At 46.8% G+C, this 26,844-nt stretch overlaps 1 protein-coding gene across 1 annotated transcript in view; it reads left to right on the forward strand.

The window, feature by feature from the left end:
- The first annotated feature begins 1,020 nt into the window (after positions 1 to 1,020).
- The window catches only part of LOC143501941 (glypican-1-like), a 61,444-nt gene continuing 35,620 nt past the window's right edge, over positions 1,021 to 26,844 (forward strand). The window contains exons 1-3 of the mRNA XM_076995099.1: positions 1,021 to 1,169; positions 1,366 to 1,439; positions 1,594 to 1,690. Coding sequence (XP_076851214.1) covers positions 1,021 to 1,169; positions 1,366 to 1,439; positions 1,594 to 1,690 — 320 coding nt within the window. The remainder of the gene's footprint in view (positions 1,170 to 1,365; positions 1,440 to 1,593; positions 1,691 to 26,844) is intronic.

The raw sequence follows: 26,844 nt of genomic DNA on the forward strand, positions 1-26,844 counted from the left end.
CCTCCTCCACCTCCTCCCACACCTCCTCCACCTCCTCCCACACCTCCTCCCACACCTCCTCCCACACCTCCTCCACCCTACCCCACCCTCCTCCACCCTCCCCGACTTCATGAAATCTCACTTTGCCCTTTTCTGTCTCATCTACTTTTCTGTCTTCATCTTTTCTGTTTAGTGATTAGCTTTGCCTTCATAGACTATACATATACTTCAATCTCTCCCTCTCTCTCTCTCTCCCTCTACCTCTCTCTCCTTCTACCTCTCTCTCTCTCCTTCTACCTCTCTCTCTCCTTCTTCCTCTCTCTCTCTCCCTCTATCTCTCTCACTCAGACGTTATATCTGTCCATTCTCAATATGTGGGCACGTATGTCTTTTTTCTGGTTTTCCTCATCTCCAGTGCGTACTTCATTAACTGGTATCAAACATGTGCTCCAGAAGGGGGTTCAGGAGAAGGTTCTGGTTCTGGCTCCCAGCAGACGCGGTTTCTGACGGAAGACTCGTGGTTTCTGACCAATCTGGTGCGGCACACCAAGCAGGATGTCATTGTGGATTTGGGAGGGATTTTCTAGAACCATATGTGCTGCTGCTAAAATGTGGAATATGTAAGAATATACCTTCACTACAGTACACTGCAGTTACTGTTTTTATAATGAACATTTGTAGGAAGTCTGACCAAAATCTCAAACCTCCTGTTTTCTGGAAACTTTGCATGTTTCATGACCGTTTTGGGCATCTTTATTTCTCTAACGGTCTTTCTCTATCTCACTAATGGATAGATCCCACTCTGATTGGTTAACTGAAGATCGTACATGATCCTTCCGGCAGACTACCTGCCTCTCAAAAACATGGAGGATCCTGTCAGGTGTCTTTGCGGGTAAGATGAGTAGACACGTGGAGGTTTGGTAGACGAGTGGAGCCCAGAAAGGCGTTTGAACAGACATGCGAGGAGCCACGCGTCAGAATACTGCTGGATAAAACAGACGCTCGAAACTGTAGGACCAGACGGGCCAACCTGGATTAGCTATGATTCAAGTCTGTGATTTAATACCTCACACGGTGAAGGGCTTGAGGCTCCATGACATCAACGCTACTCCAAAACCCTGTATCGAAAACCTGATGGAGCTGTGGAAGACAAACCCAGAGGCCAGTCAGACCGACCGCACCAGTCACGTGTGAGATGTACCTGCTTCCACTGAAATACACTGCAGTGACATTGGAGTGACTACCAAGGGAGTGAATACTGAGGGAGTGACTACTGAATGAGTGACTACTGAATGAGTGAGTACTGAGGGAGTGATCACTGAGGGAGTGAACACTGAGGGAGTGACTACATAGTGATGTAGTGATCCACAGTGACGGCAACATCAGGACCAAGAATCACAACAAACTAGAGAAAGACCAGCAGCTGAGAGAAGAGCTGGTGAAGACGTTGGAAGGTGAAGGTACCCGTGGTTCCTGTGGTAGATGTGATCCCCATCTGGGGGTGAGGGTCCTGCAGATCCCAGGAACAACATCAGAGATCTCCATCCAGAAGAGCGCAGTCCTGGTGCAACTGAGATACTCTGCAAGACCCTCAAGCTCCCAGACGTCTGACAGAGGACCCGGACTTGAAAAAGGAGAAAGACCACCTGGAGGAGGACATGGAGAAAGACTGTAAATATATCAGCGAAGGGCATAGCTGTCGTACCATCAGGTACGGAGGCCTTTCAGAGGCCTTTCCTCCGCAGCGGTGGTGTTGTGCAGAGAGTCTGTTCAGTGCCAAACTTAAATGAGCTGCACGGTGTAAATTGAATGTGTCCTTCTGGCTGTAAAATGAAGTCCTCTCTCACTCACAGACACAGGGACTTACAGCATGCAGGCAGGACAGATGGATAGATATATCAACATCAGGAGGGACTGACGAGAGAGGGAGAGACAGAGAGAGATGGAGAGAGAGAGAGACAGAGGGAAATAGGGGGGAGGGAGAGAGCAAGAAAAGACCTTTTCAAAGGTCAGGTACTATCTTAGTACCACAAAATATGAACACATTATTCAACTACACTCTGCCTTGTTTAAATGCCATCCACAACACCTGGTCAGAATGGCAGTAATCAGAAACACTCTCTGTGAGACACACACACCTTCTCTCTTCAGCTGGGAGCAGCCTGCTGAGACGGTGTACACATGCACGGTTAAACATTGTTTTATTTATCTTATTTTATATTATTTTATTTTTCCCATCTTGAGGATTATGGTGAAAGATTCGTATCTTTCTAATCTACAAATACGCCATTTCATCTCCCACCCCTCTGATCTGGACCACCCTTGTGTTTGGTGTTCTCTGAAAGGACTTCATGATGACAGCTCGTCCAAACACGAGCTCGTCCAGGAGGAGAGAACACAAACAAACCAGAGACGTTCTGTTGTCCGCCGCCCGTCTGCTAAACATGGCCCGGGTGACCACTTACGCTCTGGACACCATGTAGATGTTGTGTTCCTCTGTAGCTGCAGCTTCATGCACTCTGCACCCGTAACTCCATCAATCTCTCATCAAACCTCCATCTAATCTCATGAATTTGCAGCATTGTGAGGGTTGGTAGCAATAATGGAACACTGTTGCTATTTTTCTGACCCGGATTACAGTAATATTGCCCAAGATTAATAATCTAGAACATCCCGGATAAATATAATCTAATAGGGATACATCTCTTTGAGAAATACCACACCTGTCCCTTTTTCGTGTCGGCAACGTTTATTTATTTTACCAGCCAAAAATGTGATGGAATTTGGAAGACAGTGTCATTATAAATTGCTGACACGTGAACCTCCTGTAGTCCTCACGCTGTAGCCACAAGTTCACAGTGGTAAGGGTTCTACACTAAACCTGGCAACACCAGTCCAACACCAGTCCAACACCAGTCCACAAGAACAGGACCTCTCTCTCTCTCTCTCTCTCTCTCTCTCTCTCTCTCTCTCTCTCTCTCTCTCTGGGTGTATTTCTCTCTTCTGTATCTCTGAATCTATTTCTCTGTGAGAGACATGCAGAAAAAAAGAGAAAGAAAGAATGTGTCTGTGTTCTGTCTTTTTTCTGTCTATCTCCCTCTCTCTGTGTGTGTTCTATATCCCTCTTTTATCTGTCTCTCTCTGTGTTCTGTCTGTCTCTCTGAACCCAGATGTGGAGTCTCCCGATCTCGTGTTATTGGTCTTGTATTGTTTTTGTAAACACGCTGTTGTCTGACAGCTGTGACTAGGGCTGCCGTCATCTGCTCTGTTTATGCACCAGCCAGCCAATCACATCTCACCCCCTATGAGCTCAGCAAGTGGTGAGACAGTCAGGGTGGGGGCCTGGAGGTCTGTGTGTGAGAGTCAGGGTGGGGACCTGGAGGTCTGTGTGAGAGTCAGGGTGGGGACTCGTAGGTCTGTGTGAGAGTCAGGGTGGGGACTCGTAGGTCTGTGTGTGAGAGTCAGGGTGGGGGCCTGGAGGTCTGTGTGAGAGTCAGGGTGGGGACTCGTAGGTCTGTGTGAGAGTCAGGGTGGGAACTCGTAGGTCTGTGTGTGAGAGTCAGGGTGGGGGCCTGGAGGTCTGTGTGAGAGTCAGGGTGGGGAGTCGTAGGTCTGTGTGAGAGTCAGGGTGGGGGCCCGGAGGTCTGTGTGTGAGAGTCAGGGTGGGGACTCGTAGGTCTGTGTGTGAGTCAGGGTGGGGACTCGTAGGTCTGTGTATGAGAGTCAGGGTGGGGACTCGTAGGTCTGTGTGTGAGTCAGGGTGGGGACTCGTAGGTCTGTGTGTGAGAGTCAGGGTGGGGACTCGGAGGTCTGTGTGTGAGAGTCAGGGTGGGGAGTCGTAGGTCTGTGTGAGAGTCAGGGTGCGGACTCGTAGGTCTGTGTGTGAGAGTCAGGGTGGGGACTCATAGGTCTGTGTGTGAGAGTCAGGGTGGGGACTCGTAGGTCTGTGTGAGAGTCAGGGTGGGGACTTGTAGGTCTGTATGAGAGTCAGGGTGGGGACTCGTAGGTCTGTATGAGAGTCAGGGTGAAGGCTCGTAGGTCTGTGTGAGAGTCAGGGAGTGGAGTCAGGGCACCACACCAAACCCTGATATATTTCCCTCATCAAATCTTGTGAACTGTGTAATTCCTGGGAGGAGATTTAGCTCAGTGGGCTTGTGTGTGAACAGTTGATGACAAATGTGTCTGCATGTGTGTGCATGTGTGTGTGCACAGTGTCATTACATTGGTATACTGCAGGCATGTGGGGTGTATAACCTAGCTGGCGTTAGTTGAGTAACTGATGAAGTAAGTGATGAAGTGTCTGTGTGTGTGAGTGAGTGAGTGAGTGAGTATGTGTGTGTGTGAGAGTGAGTGTGTGTGTGTGTGTGTCTGTGTGTGTGTGTGTGTGTGTGTGTGTGTGTGTGTGTGTTTCACTCTCCATTACCATGTAGCTGGAGGCTGTTTAAAACAGGCGTCAGGGTTTCAGACCAACACTTTTCTCCACACTTCAGCAAACAATCGTTTCACCGGGTTTTGAGATGTAGCCACAGCCACAGGGGTGTCGGGGACGAGGTTCACGGCAGTGGCCTGAGATCTCTCTCCTCTTCATTAACAGCAGATAGAGAGAACATGACTTTGAAGTGCACACACGCTAGTCTGTGTTGAGCACAGAAACAGCAGTAAATCAAATAACGCAAGACCAAACAACACAGAAGACATAACCAGTGAGCGTTACACGTGATCTCCTGTGGCGCAGTGATCTCGTGTCTGTTATTATAGTCAGAGATGTGAATTAGGTGCGCGAGTTCTGTTCTGACTGGGCTCTCGGGCGTATAGCGAACACCCTTCACTTCTTCATCCTGCTGACTAGCTTTTCAGAGCGCGTCGTGGTACACTGGCCACTGAAATTACACAGGAAGTGCCAGTTGTGAGGAAGAGTGGGCTGTGTGTGATGGAAGCAGCTTCGCAGCCCAGGAGCTGAATTCAGGTTATGACGTCTGAATTAAGAACACGCCCCCTGGAGCTGAATTCAGGTTATGACGTCTGGATTAAGAACTCGCCCCCTGGAGCTGAATTCAGGTTATGACCGTTGGATTAAGAACACGCCTCCTGGAGCAGAATTCAGGTTATGACGTCTGAATTAAGAACACGCCCCCTGGAGCGGAATTCAGGTTATGACGTCTGAATTAAGAATTTTTTTTAATGTATAAAGCAGTTTGAGGCTTTGGAGTTAAAGCCAAAAATAATGCTACAGAAATATTTGCTATGTACAGATATAAATATTATTATTGATTATTATTATTATTCTGTTGTTCTTATTTACAAATGGAGGGGGGTGGGTGGCATCAGTAACACACACACACACACACACACACACACACACACACACGGTCTGTGCTTTATAAACGGAGTTGTGTAAAAGGTGTGAGAATACTAGAATCAATAGAAGTGGGTCTATCATGGCCAGGCTGAAGTGAATCTCACAGCGAGGGGGCTGTTTTCCCAGCATGCATCAGTGAGATGGTACCCGCGGTGATGATCCTACCTATAATGCCTTACAGAGAGGAAGTGCACACACACACACACACACACACACACGCACACACGCACACACACACACACACACACACACACACACACACACACACACACACACACACACACACACGTGTATTCTGAGCGGGTGGTAGTGAAAGAAAAAGAGGGAAAGAATGAGAGAAAGTGAAGAAAAGGAACTAGAACTAGTCATTTTTTATATAGATTCAGCTGAAAATCTGGAAATGCTTTCAGAATATTGAATGTGTTATAGTCATGCCAGTAAAGATATAGTACACTGAACTGAACAGAACTGTGTTAAACTGAACTGAACAGAACTGTGTTAAACTGAACTGAACAGAACTGTGTTAAACTGAACTGAACAGAACTGTGTTAAACTGAACTGAACAGAACTGTGTTAAACTGAACTGAACAGAACTGTGTTAAACTGAACTGTTGAACTGAACCGGGCTGAACTGTTAAATTGAACTCTGTGTTAAACTGGACTGTTAATCTGACCTGAACTAAGTTAACCTGAACTGGCTGTTTTTACCTGAATTAAACCGACGTACCGGGGGGGGGGGGGGGGGGGGTTGTAGCTTATAGCGTGATAGCTGTGATAGCGTGATAGCTGTTATAAGTGTGATAGCTGTGATAGCTGTTATAGTGTGATATGGGGGGGGGGGGGGGGGTTGTAGCTTATAGCATAATAGCTCTGTTATAGCGTGATAGCTGTGATAGCGTGATAGCTGTGATAGCTGTGATAGCTGTTATAGTGTGATAGCTGTGATAGCGTACTAGCTGTGATAGCGTGATAGCTGTGTTAGCATGATTGCTGTGATAGCTGTTATAGCGTGATAGCTGTGATAGCGTACTAGCTGTGATAGCGTGATAGCTGTGATAGCGTGATTGCTGTGATAGCGTGATAGCATGATAGCTGTGATAGCTGTTATAGCATGATAGCTGTGATAGCGTACTAGCTGTGATAGCAGTGATAGCGTGATAGCTGTGATAGCATGACTGCTGTGATAGCTGTTATAGCGTGATAGCTGTGATAGCTGATAGCTGTGATAGCGTACTAACTGTGATAGCGTACTAACTGTGATAGTGTGATAGCGTGATTGCTGTTATAAGTGTGATAGCTGTGATAGCTGTTATAGTGTGATATGGGGGGGGGGGGGGTTGTAGCTTATAGCATAATAGCTCTGTTATAGCGTGATAGCTGTGATAGCGTGATAGCTGTGATAGCTGTTATAGTGTGATAGCTGTGATAGCGTACTAGCTGTGATAGCGTGATAGCTGTGTTAGCATGATTGCTGTGATAGCTGTTATAGCGTGATAGCTGTGATAGCGTACTAGCTGTGATAGCGTGATAGCTGTGATAGCGTGATAGCTGTGATAGCGTGATTGCTGTGATAGCGTGATAGCATGATAGCTGTGATAGCTGTTATAGCATGATAGCTGTGATAGCGTACTAGCTGTGATAGCAGTGATAGCGTGATAGCTGTGATAGCATGACTGCTGTGATAGCTGTTATAGCGTGATAGCTGTGATAGCTGATAGCTGTGATAGCGTACTAACTGTGATAGCGTACTAACTGTGATAGCGTGATAGCTGTGATAGCGTGATTGCTGTGATAGCGTGATTGCTGTGATAGCATGATAGCTGTGATAGCTGTTATAGCGTGATAGCTGTGATAGCGTGATAGCTGTTATAGCGTGATAGCTGTGATAGCTGTTATACTGTGATAGCTGTTATAGCGTGATAGCATCATAGCTGCACCCAACAGACCAGACAAATGACTCACAACCAAAGTAAAAGGCAAAACATTTTGACCAGCAATGTGGCAGATACTGAAGCCATTAACTTCTTCCCTCCCCCCTCTCTCTCTCTCTCTCTCTCTCTCGCTTTCTCTCTCTCTCTCTGAGTGAATGAACACTCACTCACACACATTCCCGGTCATACCCAAATATAATGCGTTTGATTTTATAAACGAGTGCCGTTTCTTCAGTTCCTGGTGTCTTTCTTTCACTTGGGGTTATTGACTCCGTGTTTCTGGTTGTCTCATCCAGTCTTTCATGGCTATGAATGGCCTACTTTGATCTATTTGTCCATATAACGATGTGTTTTGTGTAATTCTTTTACGTCTCTGAGGCCGAGTTGCCTCTCCCCCTATGACATCAAAGGCTAGCCTCAGGCTCAGAGCCTGCGTTGTGGGAGGAACTGTGAGAAACGCACACTACCCAACGCCCTCAAAGCCTTATTTATCAGGGCAGCTGGAGGCAGGGCCTCATGGAGAGAGAGGTGGTAATGAGGGGAGGGAGAGAGAGAGAGGGAGAGAGAGAGAGAGAGAGAGGGAGGGAGAGAGGGTCATATTTATTGTGAGGTTGAAAATGCAAAGTGGAATGTCTCAACATTTCTCAAAGAAATATCTCTTTATTTCATCATCTCTCCATTCTTCCCTTTGTGTCTCGTTTCCCTTCTTCTCATCCTCCACACCCCCATCCACTCTCCTTCACCCTTATCCTTCCACTTTCTCACATGGCTCACATGGGACTGCAGCTCTATATGTCTATCTCTGTCTCACCTCAGACGTCTGGCCTGTCCATACATGTCTCATCTCGTCTCGTCTCACCTCAGACGTCTGCCCTGTTTGTACATGACTGTTTTATGTGCTATATTAAAAGCACAGGCTGACCTTGGGAGGTTCTACCCAGGATGCAGTGTGATGGTTTGAAGGGGCACCTTTAGGTGACACAGCTCAGCTGCTCAGAGAGGAACACTCTCTAGTGATCAGGTGCTGCACACCCTCACAGTGCTGTTTTTACCCCTCTGTATAATGAGCATTCCTTACCAAGCATTCATTCAGTGCAGGAAAAAAACTGTTATCACCTTTCAGTGTTAAAATGGATGTGTGTGTGTGTGTGTGTGTGTGTGTGTGTGTGTGTGTGTGTGTGTGTGTGTGTGTGTGTGTATATGTGAGACCAGGTGAGCTTTAGGAAACCATAGACAGCTGTGGGCACACAATGGAGGTATTTAACAGTGTCATATAGAACCAGCTGACACCTGCAGAAAGAGAGAGAGAGAGAGAGAGAGAGAGAGAGAGAGAGAGAGGGAGAGAGAGAGAGAGAGAGAGAGAGAGAGAGAGAGGAGAAGTGTATGAAGGGGTAACAGGCAGCAGGACAGCAGACATGACACAACACCCTCAGACACGCACGATCTGTCTGCACCCAAACATGCATGAGGCATGACTTCCCCAGTCACCACAAAACCAGCACACTCATCAGCACTGGCCAGGCAGGAAACTAGACAGGGTGTGTGTGTGTGTGTGTGTGTGTGTGTGTGTGTGTGTGTGCGTGCGTGTGTGTGTGTGTGTGTGAGAGAGAGAGAGAGAGAGAGAGAGTGGACACTTTCTGACAGGCTGTACTGCCCTATTGCTGGGTTTAAGAGAGGAGCTGTAGTAGCATGCCGTGTGTGTGTGTGTGTGTGTGTGTGTGTGTGTGTGTGTGTGTTTTCGTTACATCCATATTTGACCCTTGGCAGGCTTTAATTTTGAGCTGAGCCTGTTCAGACAAGCAGGTGTGTGTGTGTGTGTGTGTGTGTGTATTTTGCTTCACCCAGCCCCTTGTGTGTGAGCGTGTGTGTGTGTGTGTGTGTATCAGAGAAATATGAGGTGCACCTTTCATAATTCGTTTTTTTTTTGCTCTGCGTTTTTCTCTCGTCTTGTTGATGTCAGTTCTCCAGATGTGGGCGTGGCCTCTTGTTCCAGTCCCACCTGCACACTGACATCATGGGCTCCTCGGGCCTCGGGATTGGCCACAGGGGAGGGGGCGGGGTCGGGGGGGGTTACTGCTGCCGGACGGGTGGAGCGCGGTTGAGCCTCCCGCATCACACATGATTGGGAGAGAGAGAGAGAGAGAGAGAGAGAGAGAGAGAGAGAGAGAGAGAGAGAGAGAGAGAGAGAATAATAATAATTCTGGGCTTCCCCTTTAGGGACCAAGAACGGCAGTGCAGGATGTGCCAAAACCTGGAAGCACTAGCCTGTGTGTGTGTGTGTGTGTGTGTGTGTGTGTGTGTGTGTGTGTGTGTGAGAGAGAGAGAGAGAGAGAGAGAGACAGAGAGAGAGAGAGAGATAGAGAGTGTGGGAGAGAAAATCCCTTAAAGATTAAATGGAGCAGGATCTGACATGCTTTTTGGCATAGAACACGACAGACTGACAGATTTGAAGTTAATTAAAAGTCAGACTTTTGTCCATTCATTTAGGTACTCTTCGACCACAGAGAGAGAGAGATATTAGAGGGGTAGAGAGCAGGAGAGGGGGAGAGAGGGAGCAGTGGTAAATGATGGTACAATGAATGCTTTGTACGTTGTTGTGACGAAAAGCAAGTGATTCAATGTAAGTCACCACTTCAACAACACACACACACACACACGCATGTATGCATACTCATGCATGCACACACCGACACGCACGCACTCACACACACACACACACACACATCGGCGCAGATGTAAATTCTGAAGTGAGGGGGACCAAGATGTACAATATATACGTTTATGCTTGTAGATGCTAGATTTCGGATGGGGTCAATATAAATCTGGAGGGGACATGTCCCCCCTGTCCCCAGTGCCATCTGCGCCCCTGCACACACACACACACACACACACACACACACACAAACTCACCCACTCAGTGTTAAATCTTCCTTGTGTCTTCCTGTGTCTAATACACCTGCATCCACAGACGAACTGACCATACTTACAACACGCAGACTCATACCTGTCAAGTGTTTGATTTAAAAATAAGGGAAATTTCCTCTGGTGGCTGCGAACATTCCCACCAGCCCACCCAAGGTCCAAGACCCCTTATATCTTACACGAAGTCTTCACTCGTTCCATTCATCCCTCTCTGATTTGTTTGTCGGGTTTGTTGTTCCCGCTGTGAGCACTAATCTCGCGAGAACTGACACTCGTGCTACTGCAGTTTGACATTCTCGCAAGACTACAGACTTGATTAATTTTGGAGAAGTACGTGAATGCTTTTTAGAAAATGATTATTTTATAATGCTGGGAAATTTACGAGAAAATATTAATACGGGAGGACGACGGGAAAGAGGGGTAAAATACGGTGGTTTCCCGGCCAAAACAGAAGACTTGAGAGCACAGACCGTATTTACTTACTGACCGTACTTAACGATACACAGACGAACTGCTGCGTTCACCACAACGTGTGCACAGACAAAACTTTTCATCTGTCGCGACTCACTGCATTTTTTCTTTGTTGCAAACGCGAGCAGGCTAACATTTCCACCCGTTCACTCAAGTTCTCAGTGTTCAGATATATCGGAATGCAGATGTGGAGTCCGTGGTGTGTTGGGGTTCGGCTCGGACGCCACAGGAATTAGTCAGGGAGCTCGGTCCTGCCCAACCTTAAGGACCAAAATTCCACATAAATGTGGAAATTGCCGTATTGCATCTACTGCAGATGGTCTTCGTGGCTTTGTGGGCCTACATTTCATATGTTCTCCGCTAGAAGTTACAAAACAATAACGAGAGAAATGTGTCAAACTGAGTAAAAAACATTTTAATGAGCCTTCTAAAACTGAACCACACAGCTGCTCAGGAAACACGCACCATCTTGTGGGTGCCAGAACCACAGTTGAGTTCTGTCAGGTGTCTTCCGCAGGGGAGTAGTGAACCGTAGTGAAACACCAATCTGAATAGTGTCAGTGAGCAGCCTCAGATTTTTAACCCAAGTAGTTTAAGCCATATGCCAACGGTGTGTAGCTGTCAGAGTGTCTTAAGATCACCCCCCTCACACTTCTGCGGTGTTGTGTCCACACTGTGGATCATCTGGGGCCGTTTGGGCTATTTTGGTACTAATCATTAGCATTACTACGTGTAAGAAGGAAGGTATTTTGTGGATTTTGGCTGCTGTAGTCTTGTGGGCAGTGTGGGAAGCCATTCGGTCTGCTTGGTTGGTGTCGAAATGTTGTCCTTGGCTTTCATAACTGCTCCTGGTTAATGTTCTTCTGAACTCCACCATGTTAGCCAGGTGAAGGAGAAACGTTGACCTGTCTGCCAGGTCTGGAGAACACGCCGAACGTGGGGCCTGCACAGTGTGTTGGTTACTGGTCTCAACCCAGTTCAGTGCCTGGAACTAGTTTCAAAGTACCCAAGTTTGTTTAAGAGATCGGCTTCACCCTTCTTCAGTGCTGCTTCCTGTCAAGCACACGTTCTTTGATATGTTCTTTGATAGTCTCTTTTCCAAAAGCTAAAGCACATAAAATAAAGCACATTAATGAGATCAGTCCTTTCTGTTTCTCCTGCGGAGAGAGAGGGTGTGTAAGGGTGGTGTTCTCCATCGTGGAGTGTAACTGCGGTGGTCGAACACACGTTGAACAGAAGAACAATTCGAGCATAGGGAGACAGATTAATGCTTTTTAGCTGCCATCTTGGTGTAGTTGTGTGCCAGGAAGTTGTTCAGTATCTCTCCAGAGTCAGTACATGGCTTCCGTACGAAACAAACTCATGGCTCACGTCAGAGAGAACTGTGGACAGCACATCTGGATGTCTTAAAAGAGGTTAAAGTGTTTAAAGAGGTAAAAGTGTTAAAAGAGGTTAAACCTTTCAGAATGCATGAATACTGTATATACCCGCAGGGCCGGCGCTAGGGGGGGGCAGAGGGGGGCATTGCCCCCCCAAATTGTGTCTTTGCCCCCCCAAGCACAATGCAAGCAACGGCTTTTTTTTATTATATCTGAACCAATCACAAAAATGCATTTTGCTTTACTGCGTGAAGATATTTCCTTGCTTATTCCTGATTGGCTCTTTGAGTCATATAAAAATCGGCAGACCGCCCCAAACGGTTCAGTTCGGCAGTATATGTTCTGTTAGTGTGAGTGAAAGACAGGTATACTGGTAAACACTTCTGAGTTTAAACTGACTTCCACATGGTAATATTTGCTTAACTGTGGTTTTTCGTTGCTTTAATGTTACTCACCTCTTACATAGGTGTTGCTTAAATTATTTTATTAGCCGTTAGCGGTTAGGCTAACTTGCTTCTCCTAAACCTGCGCGAACAGCGGAAGCGTTTAAATACTTGCCCCGCAGTGTTGTCCGAAACGATATGTGGTAATAAAAAACAGGGGAATGAACATTTACCTGACGAATTTTAATGTTGCTTTTTCAGATTTGAAAAGTGCTGGAATTTAGGCTAAAGTACTTGAAAATGTTGAAATTGTAATTACTTCGTTTCACAACAAATATCTGTCTGAATGAACAGTTCTCTTGTCTTAGGTTAACAAATACGAGCCTCTTGTAATTCCAGGACGAAACATGAGAGAACGTGAAGACGTTAAGATTGGGCGTTTTGAAAGTGTGATTAAAAAAGCGAATTATTTTGAGTATATGTATAAATATTTAACTTAATTAAGTTTAACGTGCTGAGAAATATTGAACTGGACCTTTAAAGTGAGGTACAAGTGCTTTAATTCCACCTTGTATAGGTGTATGAACCCGGCAAACATGACATTGTTCATTGCGCTGAGGTGCGGCGCGCGCGAAGTTACAAAATTCGAGAGGTGCACGACAGCGCGCGAGGCTGCTCTTTCCCCCGTGCAAGCCGTCACGGCTCATGGTTTAAACCACATATGTCAAAGTCAAAGCCCGCGAGCCAGATCCGGCCCGCGAATTGATTATCTATGGCCCCCTGGATGATATTGAATTACTATTAGAACCGGCCCGCAGGCCACAGCCGCCCGATGGTGTTTTGTACGCACAAACACTACATTCCCCACAATGCAACGGTAGCCCGCGAAGTCACTGCAGCGCGAAGCGTCGCGAGGGTCCGCGCGGCGAAAATGACGTAATCGCAGTGGCTCCGCCAGCGCAATGAACAAAGTCACGTCTGCAGGGTTCATACACCTTTATCAGTCCCACCAGGATTTCGCGGGCCTTTTTTGTGATTGTTGCGGGCTAAAATGTTTGATGTTGCGGGTGTTTTTCAAAAAAATTGCGATGGAAGTTGCGGTGTGTTTTTGCTTTTTTGTGAGTACATTACAATAGGGAGTAAATGTTGTATGGTTTCCTCTATTTAGTAGTCCATTTTAATTATCTATTTACCTATTTATTCAGGGTTGCCAACTTTTCAAGATCGCTTGAAGTGAGATTTGAACCTGGAGGGGGTGGCGAACATTAATTGTTGACGGGGGGGGCGGGGTTAGCGAACGTAAGTTGTTACCGGGCGGCCTGTAAAATGGACACAAATTAAGTATTATATCGAGATCGATCGCCAGTGGTTGGCGCCAGAGCGAACTAGTAACTCATAGATATGGATCAGAGATAAATAAACTTTATCTCTGACTTTAAACTTTATCTCAGTTTAAAGTTTAAACTTATAAACTTTATCTCAGACCCTCGCCGCTTGTGTGCGCTGCAGTGACTTCGCGGGCTACCGTTGCATTGTGGGGAATGTAGTGTTTGTGCGTGCAAAACACCATCGGGCGGCTGTGGCCTGCGGGCCGGTTCTAATAGTAATTAAATATCATCCAGGGGGGCATAGATAATCAATTCGCGGGTCGGATCTGGACAGTTTATCCCCGCTTTCATGTAGTGTACAGGGATACTGCTTTTCCCGATCTTTTTGCCGTTATTTTCGTCGCTCATGCTGCTTTCAGTCTGCTCCTCTTGAACGTATATACGGAAGTAAGGCGGGAGTTTGTCGACGTCACATCAAGACGACATCAGTGATTGGTCAAATTTGCGGGAAAGTTGCGGTGATTGGCTGAAGTTGCAACACCGCCCTGAATTCGCGGTGTTTGCTTGAAGTTGCGTTGAAGTTGCAAATCGCAACATCGCGACTTTCTGGAGGGTCTGCTTTATAAGGTGGAATTCAAGCACTTGTACGTCACTTTAAAGGTCCATTTCAATATTTTCCAGCACGTTAAACTTAAATATGTTAAATATTTATACATATACTCGAAATGATTCGAAATAATTCGCTTTTTATTCACATTATTTAATGGTTGTTTATTTTCCCCAAACTTAACGTCTTCACGTTCTCTCATGTTTCGTCCTGGAATTACAAGAGGCTCGTATTTGTTAACGTAATACAAGAGAACTGTTCAGTCAGACAGATATTTGTTGTGAAACGAAGTAGTTACAATTTAAAACATTTTCAAGTACTTTAGCCTAAATTGCAGCACTTTTCAAACTTGCAACACAAAGCAACATTAAAATTCGGAGTCGCGCACTATGGTCACTCGCGAAAGTATAAACCTAAATCAGCAGTCAGAGCAGACATCAACGTTCAGCTATCCCCCTTCTCAAAAATGACTAAACGTAAGGTGGACACTGAGAACGGGTTTCAAGCCAGGTGGGAGGCAGAGTACATGTTCACGGAGGTAAAAGGTAAACCTGTGTGTCTTCTGTGTGTCTTCATGTGATTTTTCTTTGAAGGAAGTTTGCTTTTATCTGTTTGCCTGTTGAAAAATGTTTTCACTTGAAATTACTGACAGATCCATAAGAAAATAGTGCTTTATTCATTTAAACATTAACTAATATACACTGTGTTAGGTCTTGGTTCAATAGGCTATGTGCAATCATTTCAATATGTTTTAATAAACATTGAACCAGTCCGGCCCTCGGCTTGTAGCAAATTTGGTTTTTTGGCCCTCTGTGTTTTTGACTTTGACATCCCTGGTTTAAACGATTCCTCGCCATCACAGCCAGTATTGTTATACTGTGCATAAATACCGCATTGTACCAGTACGTTTCATAACATCAATAAAAACTTCAATACTTTACCAGATTTTTTACCATTAAAGTGCAGTAGATAGATTTCTTATTTTATGTACTTTCATATTTTTTTCTTTTTCAAAATAGAAATGTGACGAATACTCCCTTTTATAACAGAATTTGTATTCTTTTGTTTTCTTTATATTTTAATTTCCCAGTAATATAAATATTCTCACTCATTCCTATTTCCATGTTTGAATATTCTCAGTCTGTGTATAGGTACATTTGTCAGCCTTTCAAGAAATAGAGTTGTTCTATTAGTAATGGCAGTATTGAAATGAAATACAATTAGATAATCTTTGTTCTCCATTTACATAATCAACATGTATTTTTTAATCATTGTGTTTTAAGTTTTAAGTTCGAAAATGTGCATTTTTATTTCTTTACCTAATACATCACTTTAAGCCAGTATAGTCATCATTCATGCACAAATCAAGCCTTGAATATATTTCTGGCTTCATAAACATGACTATCAACATGCCCCCTCATTATGTTTTACTGCCCCCCCAAGCAAAGCAGTCCAGAACCGGGGCTGGTATATCACCCGTATACTGTATATCACCAGACAAACCTCATACCAGTGTTATTTGACCCGTACACCCTCTAGCGTATTGTAACGTTTGTGGGGACAGGTGTGACGCAAAAGCAAGTTTAGGGAGGTTTAATAAACATAACAGAAATAAAACAATATACAACCAGACAATCCTCTTTTAGGGGAAACACTTAAAGAGAACAACATTACAAAAGACCATGACAGAACAGAATACAGCGCTTACACATGAGACTAGGGGCTACTCTAAACACTAGGGAGAGGACATAACCAAAACGGGTAAGTTAAACAGCCGGGAACATGAACACATGAGAACCTACCAACTAACAAACTAACAATCCGAGTACATAAGAGAAGCGAAGAACACAGGGGCAACTAGAACACAGAAACACCGTAGCATAAATGAACCACTAAACAAACCACGAAAGAGCGAACCACAGAATATTACTAATAACGGGGAACGTAACCAACCAACGCACAAGTGTAAAACACAGGGAACACAAACCAACAATAGAGAGGAAGCAAAACCGGACGTGAACTAGAGTAGGAAGAAGGGAAGACAGAGGGGTGACGAGGAACAAGGAATGACCGACAAGGGAATGAAACACTCGGGGTTCTTTATACACAGAGACAAGACGGTGAAACGAGACTCAGGTGTGTGGGCACTAACGATGAGGGCGTGACAGACAGACGGAGGAACGAATGGGAGCGGGGAGCTAGGCGGGACCAGGGAGGAGGGAGGGGCTGGACGTGACGCGTATGATGATGTATCATGCTAATTAGCTTGTGATATTTAGCTAGCTAGCACGAACTTAAACGACCTCAGGCTGCTTGCCCTGTTCACCACCCCTTACGCTAATCTTACGCAACCTCTTACGCTAATCCCTTACGCTAACCTCTTACGCTAACTTGGCGTGTCAGTGCGTTCACTGATGAACAGAATGGCTCCGTAGTTCACAGCAGTTTGTCATGCCTGGGGCTGCACACACACAGCCTGTTTGTTGTGGCTTTCTCATTTCCTTTTCTCCGCTTCAAACGCCTCTTCATCTTCACAGTGGAATCGTGGGATACTGATAATCCAGTGGAATTGTGGGATTGTAATAATCTAGTGGTTGAATACTTAATCTTTCCTAAGCAAGTACATAATCTATGGAATTTTCACATACTGATAAATACTAAAATAAGTGTTATAATACTAAAAATAGTAATAATCTTGTGATAATAAGTATTATAATAATAGTAATAATATTGTGATATTGTGTTAATAAGTGTTGCTGTGTAGGGTTTATGTGTTCCAGGCAGGACCTTGATGAGTTTCATGTATTGATTGACGGCTCTTGTGTCTAACTCAAATGTCTGCTCTGGGTCTGTAATTAGAGCATCTAAGAATAGGTGTTCACCAACATCCAGAAACACCATCCAGCCGACGGCTTAGTGAAGGGTCACCTGGTAATGAATCAAACGTCAAAGGCAGCAGAGGGTTGGAGTAGGACATGAGGAGAGAGGGAGGAAGAGTGAGGAAGAGTAGAAGACAGACAGATGAAGGAGGAAGAGGAGGATACAGACAGGGGACACTACCATGGGGTTTACAAAGACACAGGACAGAACTGGGGGAAGTATATATGTGAAAAATAGCATACGGAGGGAAAGACCATATAGAGAGAGAGAGTGAGTGAGAGAGAGAGATATAGAGAGACAGAAATAATGGGAGAGAGAGAGAGAGAGAGAGAGAGAGAGAGAGAGAAATAATGGGAGAGAGAGAGTGAGTGAGAGAGATAGAGAGAGAGAAATAATGGGAGAGAGAGAGAGAGAAATAATGGGAGAGAGAGAGAGAACGGTGGTGGTCTTTGTTGGTGATGTGAACAGTGTTCCAGTCTTTGTCATCCATGAAGCCTTCCATTCCTCAGAGCTCTGAAGAAGGGATTACTCTCTCTCTCTCTCTCTCTCTCTCTCTCTCTCTCTCCCCAGAGGGCGGGTGTGCAGCGTCCACATGCTGTCTGTCTCCTCTTGCCTTCTGTTCCCTCTTAGACTGTGACCTTTGACCCCAACACAGGAGCAGCCTCCTTTACCCTGAATTCACGTTACCTGTTAGAATATGAACCTGGGAGGGTGACCTTAGATCAGCCCAAATGCCACGACGGCTACGAGCAGGACCACAGTGGCTCATGACTCTCCCACTGACCTCTGACCCTTCTGAATGTGGGTGGCGTGCGTGCTCTAATAATAGAGCGATGTCTCATCCGTGGCTTTGTACAGGCAGGCGGTGCGTTCATTAGTCATGCCAGCGTAATGCCAGATCTGTGGCTGCAGGCGTCACACTCCACATGGGTGGCTTCTCTCCTCCCTGCCTTGATGCATGCCACCCAACTCATCAGACAGCATGCTAGAGCTGTTCTAGGATCAGATCATTTCACATCCAATATCTGTGCTTGTCAGAATATGAGAGGACAAAACTGACTCCAGATCAGACTTACAGTGTGTATCACTGCAAGCCCTGAAACTGACCAGACAATCGGACAGTACCATAGCCGGGTTGGTGTGATGTGCATGACAGGAATTTCAGGATTTAAAATTGGATTGGACTGGGGAATATGCAGGGGCACGTCACGTGTCTGGGTGTGGGGTTGTGTCACGTAGCGGGGTGTGGAGTCGTGTCTGGGTGTGGGGTCGTGTCACGTAGCGGGGTGTGGAGTCGTGTCACATGTCTGGGTGTGGGGTCGTGTCTCGTAGCGGGTGTGGAGTCGTGTCACGTGTCTGGGTGTGGGGTCGTGTTACGTGTGTGGGGTCGTGTCACGTGTCTGGTGTGGGGTCATGTCACGTGTCTGGTGTGGGGTTGTGTCACGTGTCTGGGTGTGGGGTCGTGTCACGTAACGGGGTGTGGGGTCGTGTCACGTAACGGGGTGTGGGGTCGTGTCACGTTGTGGAGTCTGGGGTCATGTCACGTGTCTGGGTGTGGGGTCATGTCACGTGTATGGGCGTGGGGTCGTGTCACGTGTCTGGGTGTGGGGTTGTGTCACGTGTCTGGGTGTGGGGTCGTGTAACCTGTCTGGTGTGGGGTCATGTGACTTGTCTGGGTGTGGAGTCGTGTCACGTGTCTGGGTGTGGGGTCGTGTCACGTTGCGGAGTGTGGGGTCGTGTCACCTGTCTGGGTGTGGGGTCATGTCACGTGGCGGGCTGTGGGGTCGTGTCACGTGTCTGGGTTTGGGGTCATGTCACGTGTCTGGGTGTGGGGTCGTGTCACCTGTCTGGGTGTGGGGTCATGTCACGTGTCTGGGTGTGGGGTCGTGTCACGTGTCTGGGTTTGGGGTCATGTCACGTGTCTGGGTGTGGGGTCGTGTCACCTGTCTGGGTGTGGGGTCATGTCACGTGTCTGGGTGTGGGGTCATGTCACGTGTCTGGGTGTGGGGTCATGTCACCTGTCTGGGTGTGGGGTCATGTCACGTGGCGGGCTGTGGGGTCGTGTCACCTGTCTGGGTGTGGGGTCATGTCACGTGGCTGAGTGTGGGATCATGTCACGTGTCTGGGTGTGGGGTCATGTCACGTGGCTGAGTGTGGGATCATGTCACGTGTCTGGGTGTGGGGTCATGTCACGTGGCGGGCTGTGGGGTCGTGTCACGTGTCTGGGTGTGGGGTCATGTCACGTGGCTGAGTGTGGGATCATGTCACGTGTCTGGGTGTGGGGTCATGTCACGTGGCTGAGTGTGGGATCATGTCACGTGTCTGGGTGTGGGGTCATGTCACGTGGCGGGCTGTGGGGTCGTGTCCTCTGTCATGTGTGTTAATCCACTCGACTCTCTCATAGCGTCATAGCAATTGCAGCATGGTTTCAGAATGACATAAACCTTTCTATTACTGACTAAAGCCTTCTAATACTCACATAAAGTTTTACAATTATGTAGAATGAACGTTAGTGCTTATGAGTGATGTAATATTGGTTTTCTTATAAACTGAAAAAGCTGTTTCAAAAGTGTAACAGTGGAATTAAGAATGATTTCAGAATCAGAGTCAAAATTTCAGAACCATTTCTTTGAATGGTTGCGTCCCAGGGTCTGTATGACACGGAGGCCTTGTGTTGTGTCCGTTTCCTCATGAGCTGTGAAATGTCATCTCATCTCATGACACAGCTTGGTTCATTCCTACCACATGGACACAGTGTGACTACATGTCCCGGACAATGTTGTCCTTGCTTTGTGACATTTATATAAAAGACAATTATATAAAACACACACACACACACTAGCAGGTGTCTTCTTGCATTGAAGTGTCACTATATAAATAAATCCCATATTTAGTTTTCAATATTTAGTGTGACTATTGTGATGTGTGTGACTAGACTAGTGATGACTAGTGTGTGTGTGTGTGTGTGTGTGTGTGTGTGTGTGTGTGTGTGTGTGTGTGACCCTCTCATGGGTCACTGAGTATAAGAGCATCTGGCGTTTGTTGTGTATAAACGACACTTCAGAGTACAGCTACATATATGTCAGTGCACTGGAGCATAAGCTTATACAAGACCATGTGCACACACACCCCAACCACGGAACATGTGAACATAAGCAAAACTGTTTGGACATGCCTGTTGCAAAGATACAAACCTCAGGGCGAAAGAGAGAGAGAGAGAGAGAGAGAGAGAGAGAGAGAGAGATGGGGAAGGAACTCATTGGAGTTACAGGACAGGAAACATAAAGACAACGAGAGCAAACACACCTGCTGTTAGTGTGAGTGTGTGTGTGTGTGTGTGTGTGTGTGTGTGTGTGTGTGTGTGTGTGTGTGTGTGTGTGTGTGTGTGTGTGTGTGTGTGTGTGTGTTGCTGTCCTTTGAAGTGAGTAGTGTAGTGGGTAGTTTGTGGAGTGGAGTGGCTTCACAGCTGAACAGAAGGCTGGGAGTGTGTTTAGCTGGGAGTGTGTTTAACTGGGAGTGTGCATGGCTGGAGTGTGTTTGGTTGTAGTGTGTTTAGCTGGGAGTGTGTTTAACTGGGAGTGTGCATGGCTGGAGTGTGTTTGTCTAGGAGTGCATATGGCTTGCTTTGGTGTTTACTGGTGGAGATTTTTGTTCTCAAAAACCTTACGGTGAAGCCCCGTGAAAGCAGCTGGTGTTTGTTTAATCTGGTTTGTATTTCTTGATCGATCATGCAGTCCTCAAAATAATTAGCGGGTATTTAAATGTTGGTGCTGTTGCTGGTTGCTTTTGCTTGATTATAAAAGCAGCACTCGCGAGTCCCTGAGCACCCGTGGCAGACTGGCTCTGGTTTCCAAGTGTTTAGATACGGCTTAGGACAAGCTGCCGATGGTGAGGAATCTCCTGACTCTGATTCAGTCTGGGGTTCACGGCAACACAAAGCTAACCCCCAGTTTCAGAGATGGACAATGGTGTGTAGGCGGAAGATGTTGAAAAGTACAAGACCTAGTGTGTAGCCCTGCATGACCCCTGCTTCAAGAGGGCAAGGGTCAGATCGATCTGCTCCAGACAGGCTGCCGTGAAATTAGGAAATAGCTACATGATGCTACCCAGTATGGCTGGACGGACAGTCAGAAGCAGCACATTCCATAAGAGATTCATGGTGTCAAAGGTTTGGGGCGGGTCAGTAAAGTCCATGAGGATGCCGTGGTGTATTCCACCACACTCCCCCTGAAGCTGCCTCACCATGAACGTCATATCACCCTCCCCACTCCCTCCTCCACACTCCTGCTCCTTCTAAAACCGCCCTGGGACTCACGTAACACAGACTCAATTCACCGTTGCCACAGATTGCTGCAGCACCTTTCCTGAGGTAAATGGTGATGGTATTTGCATCTCTCCTCTGCTTGTTCGTGCCCTCGTCTCCCCTGACCTGGGTGATGTGCTGTTGGACAGAGGGAGTCTCTCTGCTCCTGGAGGCTGTCAACGCCCGGGATTTATTGTTCTTGTGGGAGCGAACAGCTGTCAGAACCTCGAGGAAAGTTGTTGGAATGTAAGCGAGGGCAGAGCTGTGTGGCCGTTAGGCGCTTCATCTATGATGGAGTGATCTTCAGAAGTGTGTTGGTTGAGAAGGTCTTTTAAGTTCTACCCATCTCAAGAGCATTTTTTTGTGGGTCTTTAAAAAGCCCAGCTGCTGATTTCAAGAGGGTGAGATTGTAGAAATAATGACAGTCATTATTATCACACATACACACACACACACACACACACCTGATTCTGTTGGGCTAGCTTCCACCATGGCCTGCCTACTGTCTCAGGACTCGATGATTCAACTCTCCCCTCGTCCATGTTCATCCTGTCTCCTTCCTTCTCTGTCTCTGCGTGGCTGTGTCCCTGTTGTGTCTCATTTATTTACTGTTCCCTGTACAGTAGTGAGGGAGAAACATATGAACCACACCTTGTCAACACACCTCCACCACTCTCACTCAGTGAGGCTCAGCGTGTTGGGTGACTCGGAGAACTACGCCCTCTCTCTCTCTCTCTCTTTTTCTCTCCTCCGTTCCCCGTCTCTGCTCGAGGAGACATTTACCATCCCAGTGAACCGTGCACACACAAACACGGTTCAGTGTCACAACAAACGTCGTCCTCTCTGCCGCCGGCCGGCGCCTCACCGCGAGCGTCTGTCAGACAGCACGCCTCCCCGTTGGTGAGGAAGACGAAGGCAGCGTGCTGGCTGTAAACACGCAGGGACGCGTGACGCCATTGCCGCCCAACCCTGCGCATGACTGCAGCACATCCGCACTGCCCAACGCTGGACTTGTGTTTGGTGTTGTTTGTTTGTTTTTAAATCGTGCGGATGTGGACATGGGAATGTGGTAATCTGGCAGCCTGGTAATCTGGATTATGTAGTACTGAAGTGTTTTCAAGATACAGTTTTATTGCAGACAACACAGTGGTTTTGAGCATAATGGTAGTGTGTGTGTGTGTGTGTGTGTGTGTGTGTGTGTGTGTGTGTGTGTATGTGTGTGTGTGTGTGTGTGTGTGTGAGAGAGAGAGAATCTTCAGAACATTCTGCACTATGGACCTCTGAACCATTCCGGATACATTGCATCACTGATTCTCCTCAAGGTGGTTTTAGGGGTTGGGGTTTAGGGTTTAGAGTCAAGAGTTAGAGTTAAGGGTTAGGGGTTAGGGTTAAGGTTTAGGGGTTAAGGTAGGGGTTAGGGGTTATAGTTGAGTTTAAGGGTTAGGGTTAAGGTTAGTGTTTAGGGGTTAAGGTAGGGGTTAGGGGTTAGAGTTAGAGTTAAGGGTTAGAGGTTAGGGTTAGGGTTTAGGGGTTAAGTTAGGGTTGGGGGTTAGAGTTAAGCTTGGGGGTTAGGGTTAAGGTTAGGGTTTAGGGGTTAAGGTTTAGGGGATAGGGGTTAGGGCTACAGTACATGACCTATTCTCCTCAGGGTCACAGGCTCAGACCCAGTCAAGCACAGGAGCCTCATTACTTAAACTCCACCTGTTCCACCTGTCACTCCAGTCAGGCTCATCTGCTGAGGTCAGAGGTCACAAGAAGCAGGCTGGGTCAGCGCTGTTGTCCGTGGTGTCTGACTGATGCTTCTGTCTCCAGACCTCACCAATCAATCTCCGCCTTCCCGGCTGGCTGCAGGACACGGAGCCCGAACACGACACCCAGGCTGTTTAGCACGAGCACAGGGACACCTGATAGTTTAATTACTGGTAATGTCCTCAGGATTTGACTGTCATTTCGAAAGTGAATTTGGTACAGAGTGCAGCGTGTCATAGTGTTGACAGCCAAAGCCCACAGGGAGAGAGAGTGTTCAGAGGAGACTGGATCATACATTTGAGACACAGAGATGCTGACCAGGCTCTCTCTCTCTCCCTCTCTCTCTATCTCTCTCCCTCTTTCTCTCTCTATCTCCCTCTCTCTCTCTCTCTCTCTCTCTCTCTCTCTCTCTCTCTCTCTCTCTCTCTCTCTCTCTCTCTCCCTCTCTCTCCCTCCCTCTCTCCCCCCCCTCTCTCCCTCTCTCTGTCTCTCTCTCTCTCTCTCTCTCTCTCTCTCCCTCCCTCTCCCTCTCCCTCTCTCCCTCTCTCTCTATCTCTCTCCGTCTCTCTCTCTCTCTCTCTATCTCTCCCTCCTCTCTCTCTCTCTCTCTCATTCTCCCCCTCTCTCTCCCTCCCTCCCCCCCCCCCCTCTCTCTCTCTCTCTCTTTCTGCTCTAGTGTTCTCTAACCCCACCAGCCAGTTCAGACTGTATCTCTCTGCCACCTTCCAACAGAACTGAGCGGACACGTCCGGTACTGCTAGCTGGGTTACAGTAAATATGTGGACCATCTCGGTGTCCCTCTGGACTCGGTTCTGATGGACGGAGAAAGACAACAAATTAGACAAATCAGTGTAACCAATCTAACACAGCCAAGCTGCTCAGGCCTCTCCTGTCCTGCTTCTAGACACCATTTCCTCTCAGAGCTATAGGGGCAAATAAGGACTATAAAGGCTATAAGGGCTATAGGGGCCATAAGGGCCATAAAGGCTATAGGGCAGGCGTACTCAACTAAATTTGTCCGCGGTCCAATTTGGCAGATACCTGTGACCTGAGGTCCGGTGCGGCGGGGGGTGGCGAACGTAAGTTGTTGAGCGGGGGGGGGGGGGGGGGGGTGCGCGAACGGTGGAGGCGTTTATACTTTCGCGAGCGTCACGATAGGCGTTTTGTCCGAAACTATATGTGGTAGAAACACCCCTCAAAACAGGGGAATGAACATTTACCTGACCAATTTTAATGTTGCTATATGTTTCAGGTTTGAAAAGTGCTGGAATTTAGGTTAAAGTACTTTAAAATGCTTGAAATTGTAACTACTTGGTTTCACAACAAATATCTGTCTGACTGAACAATTCTCTTGTATTAGGTTAACAAATACGAGCCTCTTGTAATTCCAGAACGAAACATGAGAGAACGTGAAGACGTGAAGATTGGCGTTTTTAAAATAAACAACCATTAAATAATGTGATAAAAAGCGAATTATTTAGAGTATATGTATAAATATTTAACTTAATTATGTTTAACATGCTGGGAAATATTGACATGGACCTTGAAAGTGACGTACAAGTGCTTTAATTCCACCTTATAAAGGTGTATGAACCCTGAAAACGTGACTTTGTTAATTGCGCTGAAGCGCGGCGCGAAGTTACAAAATTCGAGAGGTGCACAACCTCTCGAACCGACAGCGCGCGAGTCACTCGCGCCGCTCGCGAAGCGTCAACCAGGCAGGCTTGTTGTTGAGGGGGGGGTGGCAAACGTAACACTCGTGACGGAGTGTTTTTTCAATAGCCCTGAAATGAATGCTACGGTTTTGTTTTGGTCCGTATCCAGTTAATCAGGAATTGGGATTGGGTCCGGACAGGACTGCGTTCGGGTCCGGATCCGGACCGCGGTCCGCCAGTTGAGTACCCCTGCTATAGGGGCTATTAAGGGCTATAAAGGCTAATAAGGGCTATAGGGGCCATAAGGGCCATAAAGGCTATAGGGGCTAATAAGGGCTATAAAGGCTATAAGGGCTATAGGGGCTATAGGGGCCATAAGGGCTATAGGGGCTATATAGGGGCTATAAAGGCTATAGGGGCTATAAGGGCTATAGGGGCTACAAGGGCTATAAGGCCTATAGGGGCTATAAGGGATATAAGAGCTATACGGGCTATAAAGGTCTAAAGGGGTTTAGGGGCTATAAAGGGCTATAGGGGCTATAAGGGATATAAGGACTATAGGGGCTATAAAGGGCTATAAGGGCTATACGGGCTATAGGGGCTATAAGGGATATAGGGGCTATAAAGGACTATAGGGGCTATAATAGGACTATAGGGGCTATAAAGGGTTATAAGGGCTATAGGGGCTATAAGGGATATAGGGGCTATAAGGGCTATAAGGGATATATAAGGGCTATAGATGCTATAAGGGCTATAAAAGGGCTATAAGGGATATATAAGGGCTATAGATGCTATAAAGGGCTATAAGGGCTATAAGGGCCAGTGAATGGACATTATTATAGTAGAGAAAACTAGCAGAGGTGGTACAGCAACAAACAGATTCGGATTTCTGATCCCTATTCAATCAGATCAGTCCTCCTAGAATATGTTATGTGTGCGTTTGTGTGTGTGTGTGTCTGTGTGTCTGTGTATCTGTGTGTGTGTGTGTGTGTTGTGTTTGTGCGTGTGTGTGTGCGTGTCTGTGCGCGCACGCGTGTGTTTGTGTGTGTGTGTGTGTGTGTGTGTGTTCCCTAATCTCTCATTCTCTCAAGCTTTTACTGTCTCTCTCTCTTCTCTCTCCCTCTTTCTCTCCTCTCTCTCTCTCTCTCTCTCTCCTCTCTCTCTCTCTCTCTTGCTCATCACTCAGTATTTCTGTCTGTCCCTCTCTGCCTGTCTTACTGCTGGGATGTTCAGTCAGAGTGGGAAGGTAGGTGTGTAGGTAGCACACATGCTAGTTCACACATGCTAGTGCTGCAGAGATGTTTGCAGAGAAGGCTTGAGGAAATATGTTCACTTCTCCTTACATATGTGTCTGGTGTCTAGATGATCAGGCCAGATGACTTCAGATTAGTGGTGGAAGAAGGTAAGACAGGGATCAGTTAGATGTTGCTATTATGGTTGGGGAAAGGGGTGGTTTAGACAAGGGTTAGGGTTAGAGGTCAGGGGTTAGGGTTAGGGGTCAGGGGTTAGGGTTAGGGTTAGGGTTTAAGATTAATGTTAGGTTGTTAGAGGCATGCAGTAGTTATGAGGTCATCTAGTACACAGACAGAGTTCATCATCTCTGGCAGCAGGACAGGAAGCTATTTATAGGGCCGATATTCTATTACTGAACTACAGAGCCACCATAACCTGTGTGTGTGTGTGTGTGTGTGTGTGTGTGTGTGTGTGTGTGTGTGTGTGTGTGTGTGTGTGTGTGTGTGTGTGTGTGTGTGTGTGTTTGTGTGTTTACTTGCTGTGGGGTTTAACAGGAAGTTGTCAGCTGTTTGATGTTGTCAGCATTTTATCTGGCAGTAAGTATGATTTGTGGGTGGGGTGGATGGGCGGAGTCAGGTGTGAGAAACGCTCCGTCTCTGGGGAGT

This window comes from Brachyhypopomus gauderio, unplaced genomic scaffold, assembly GCF_052324685.1.
Source record: "Brachyhypopomus gauderio isolate BG-103 unplaced genomic scaffold, BGAUD_0.2 sc181, whole genome shotgun sequence".
Classification (NCBI taxonomy): Eukaryota; Metazoa; Chordata; class Actinopteri; order Gymnotiformes; family Hypopomidae; genus Brachyhypopomus; species Brachyhypopomus gauderio.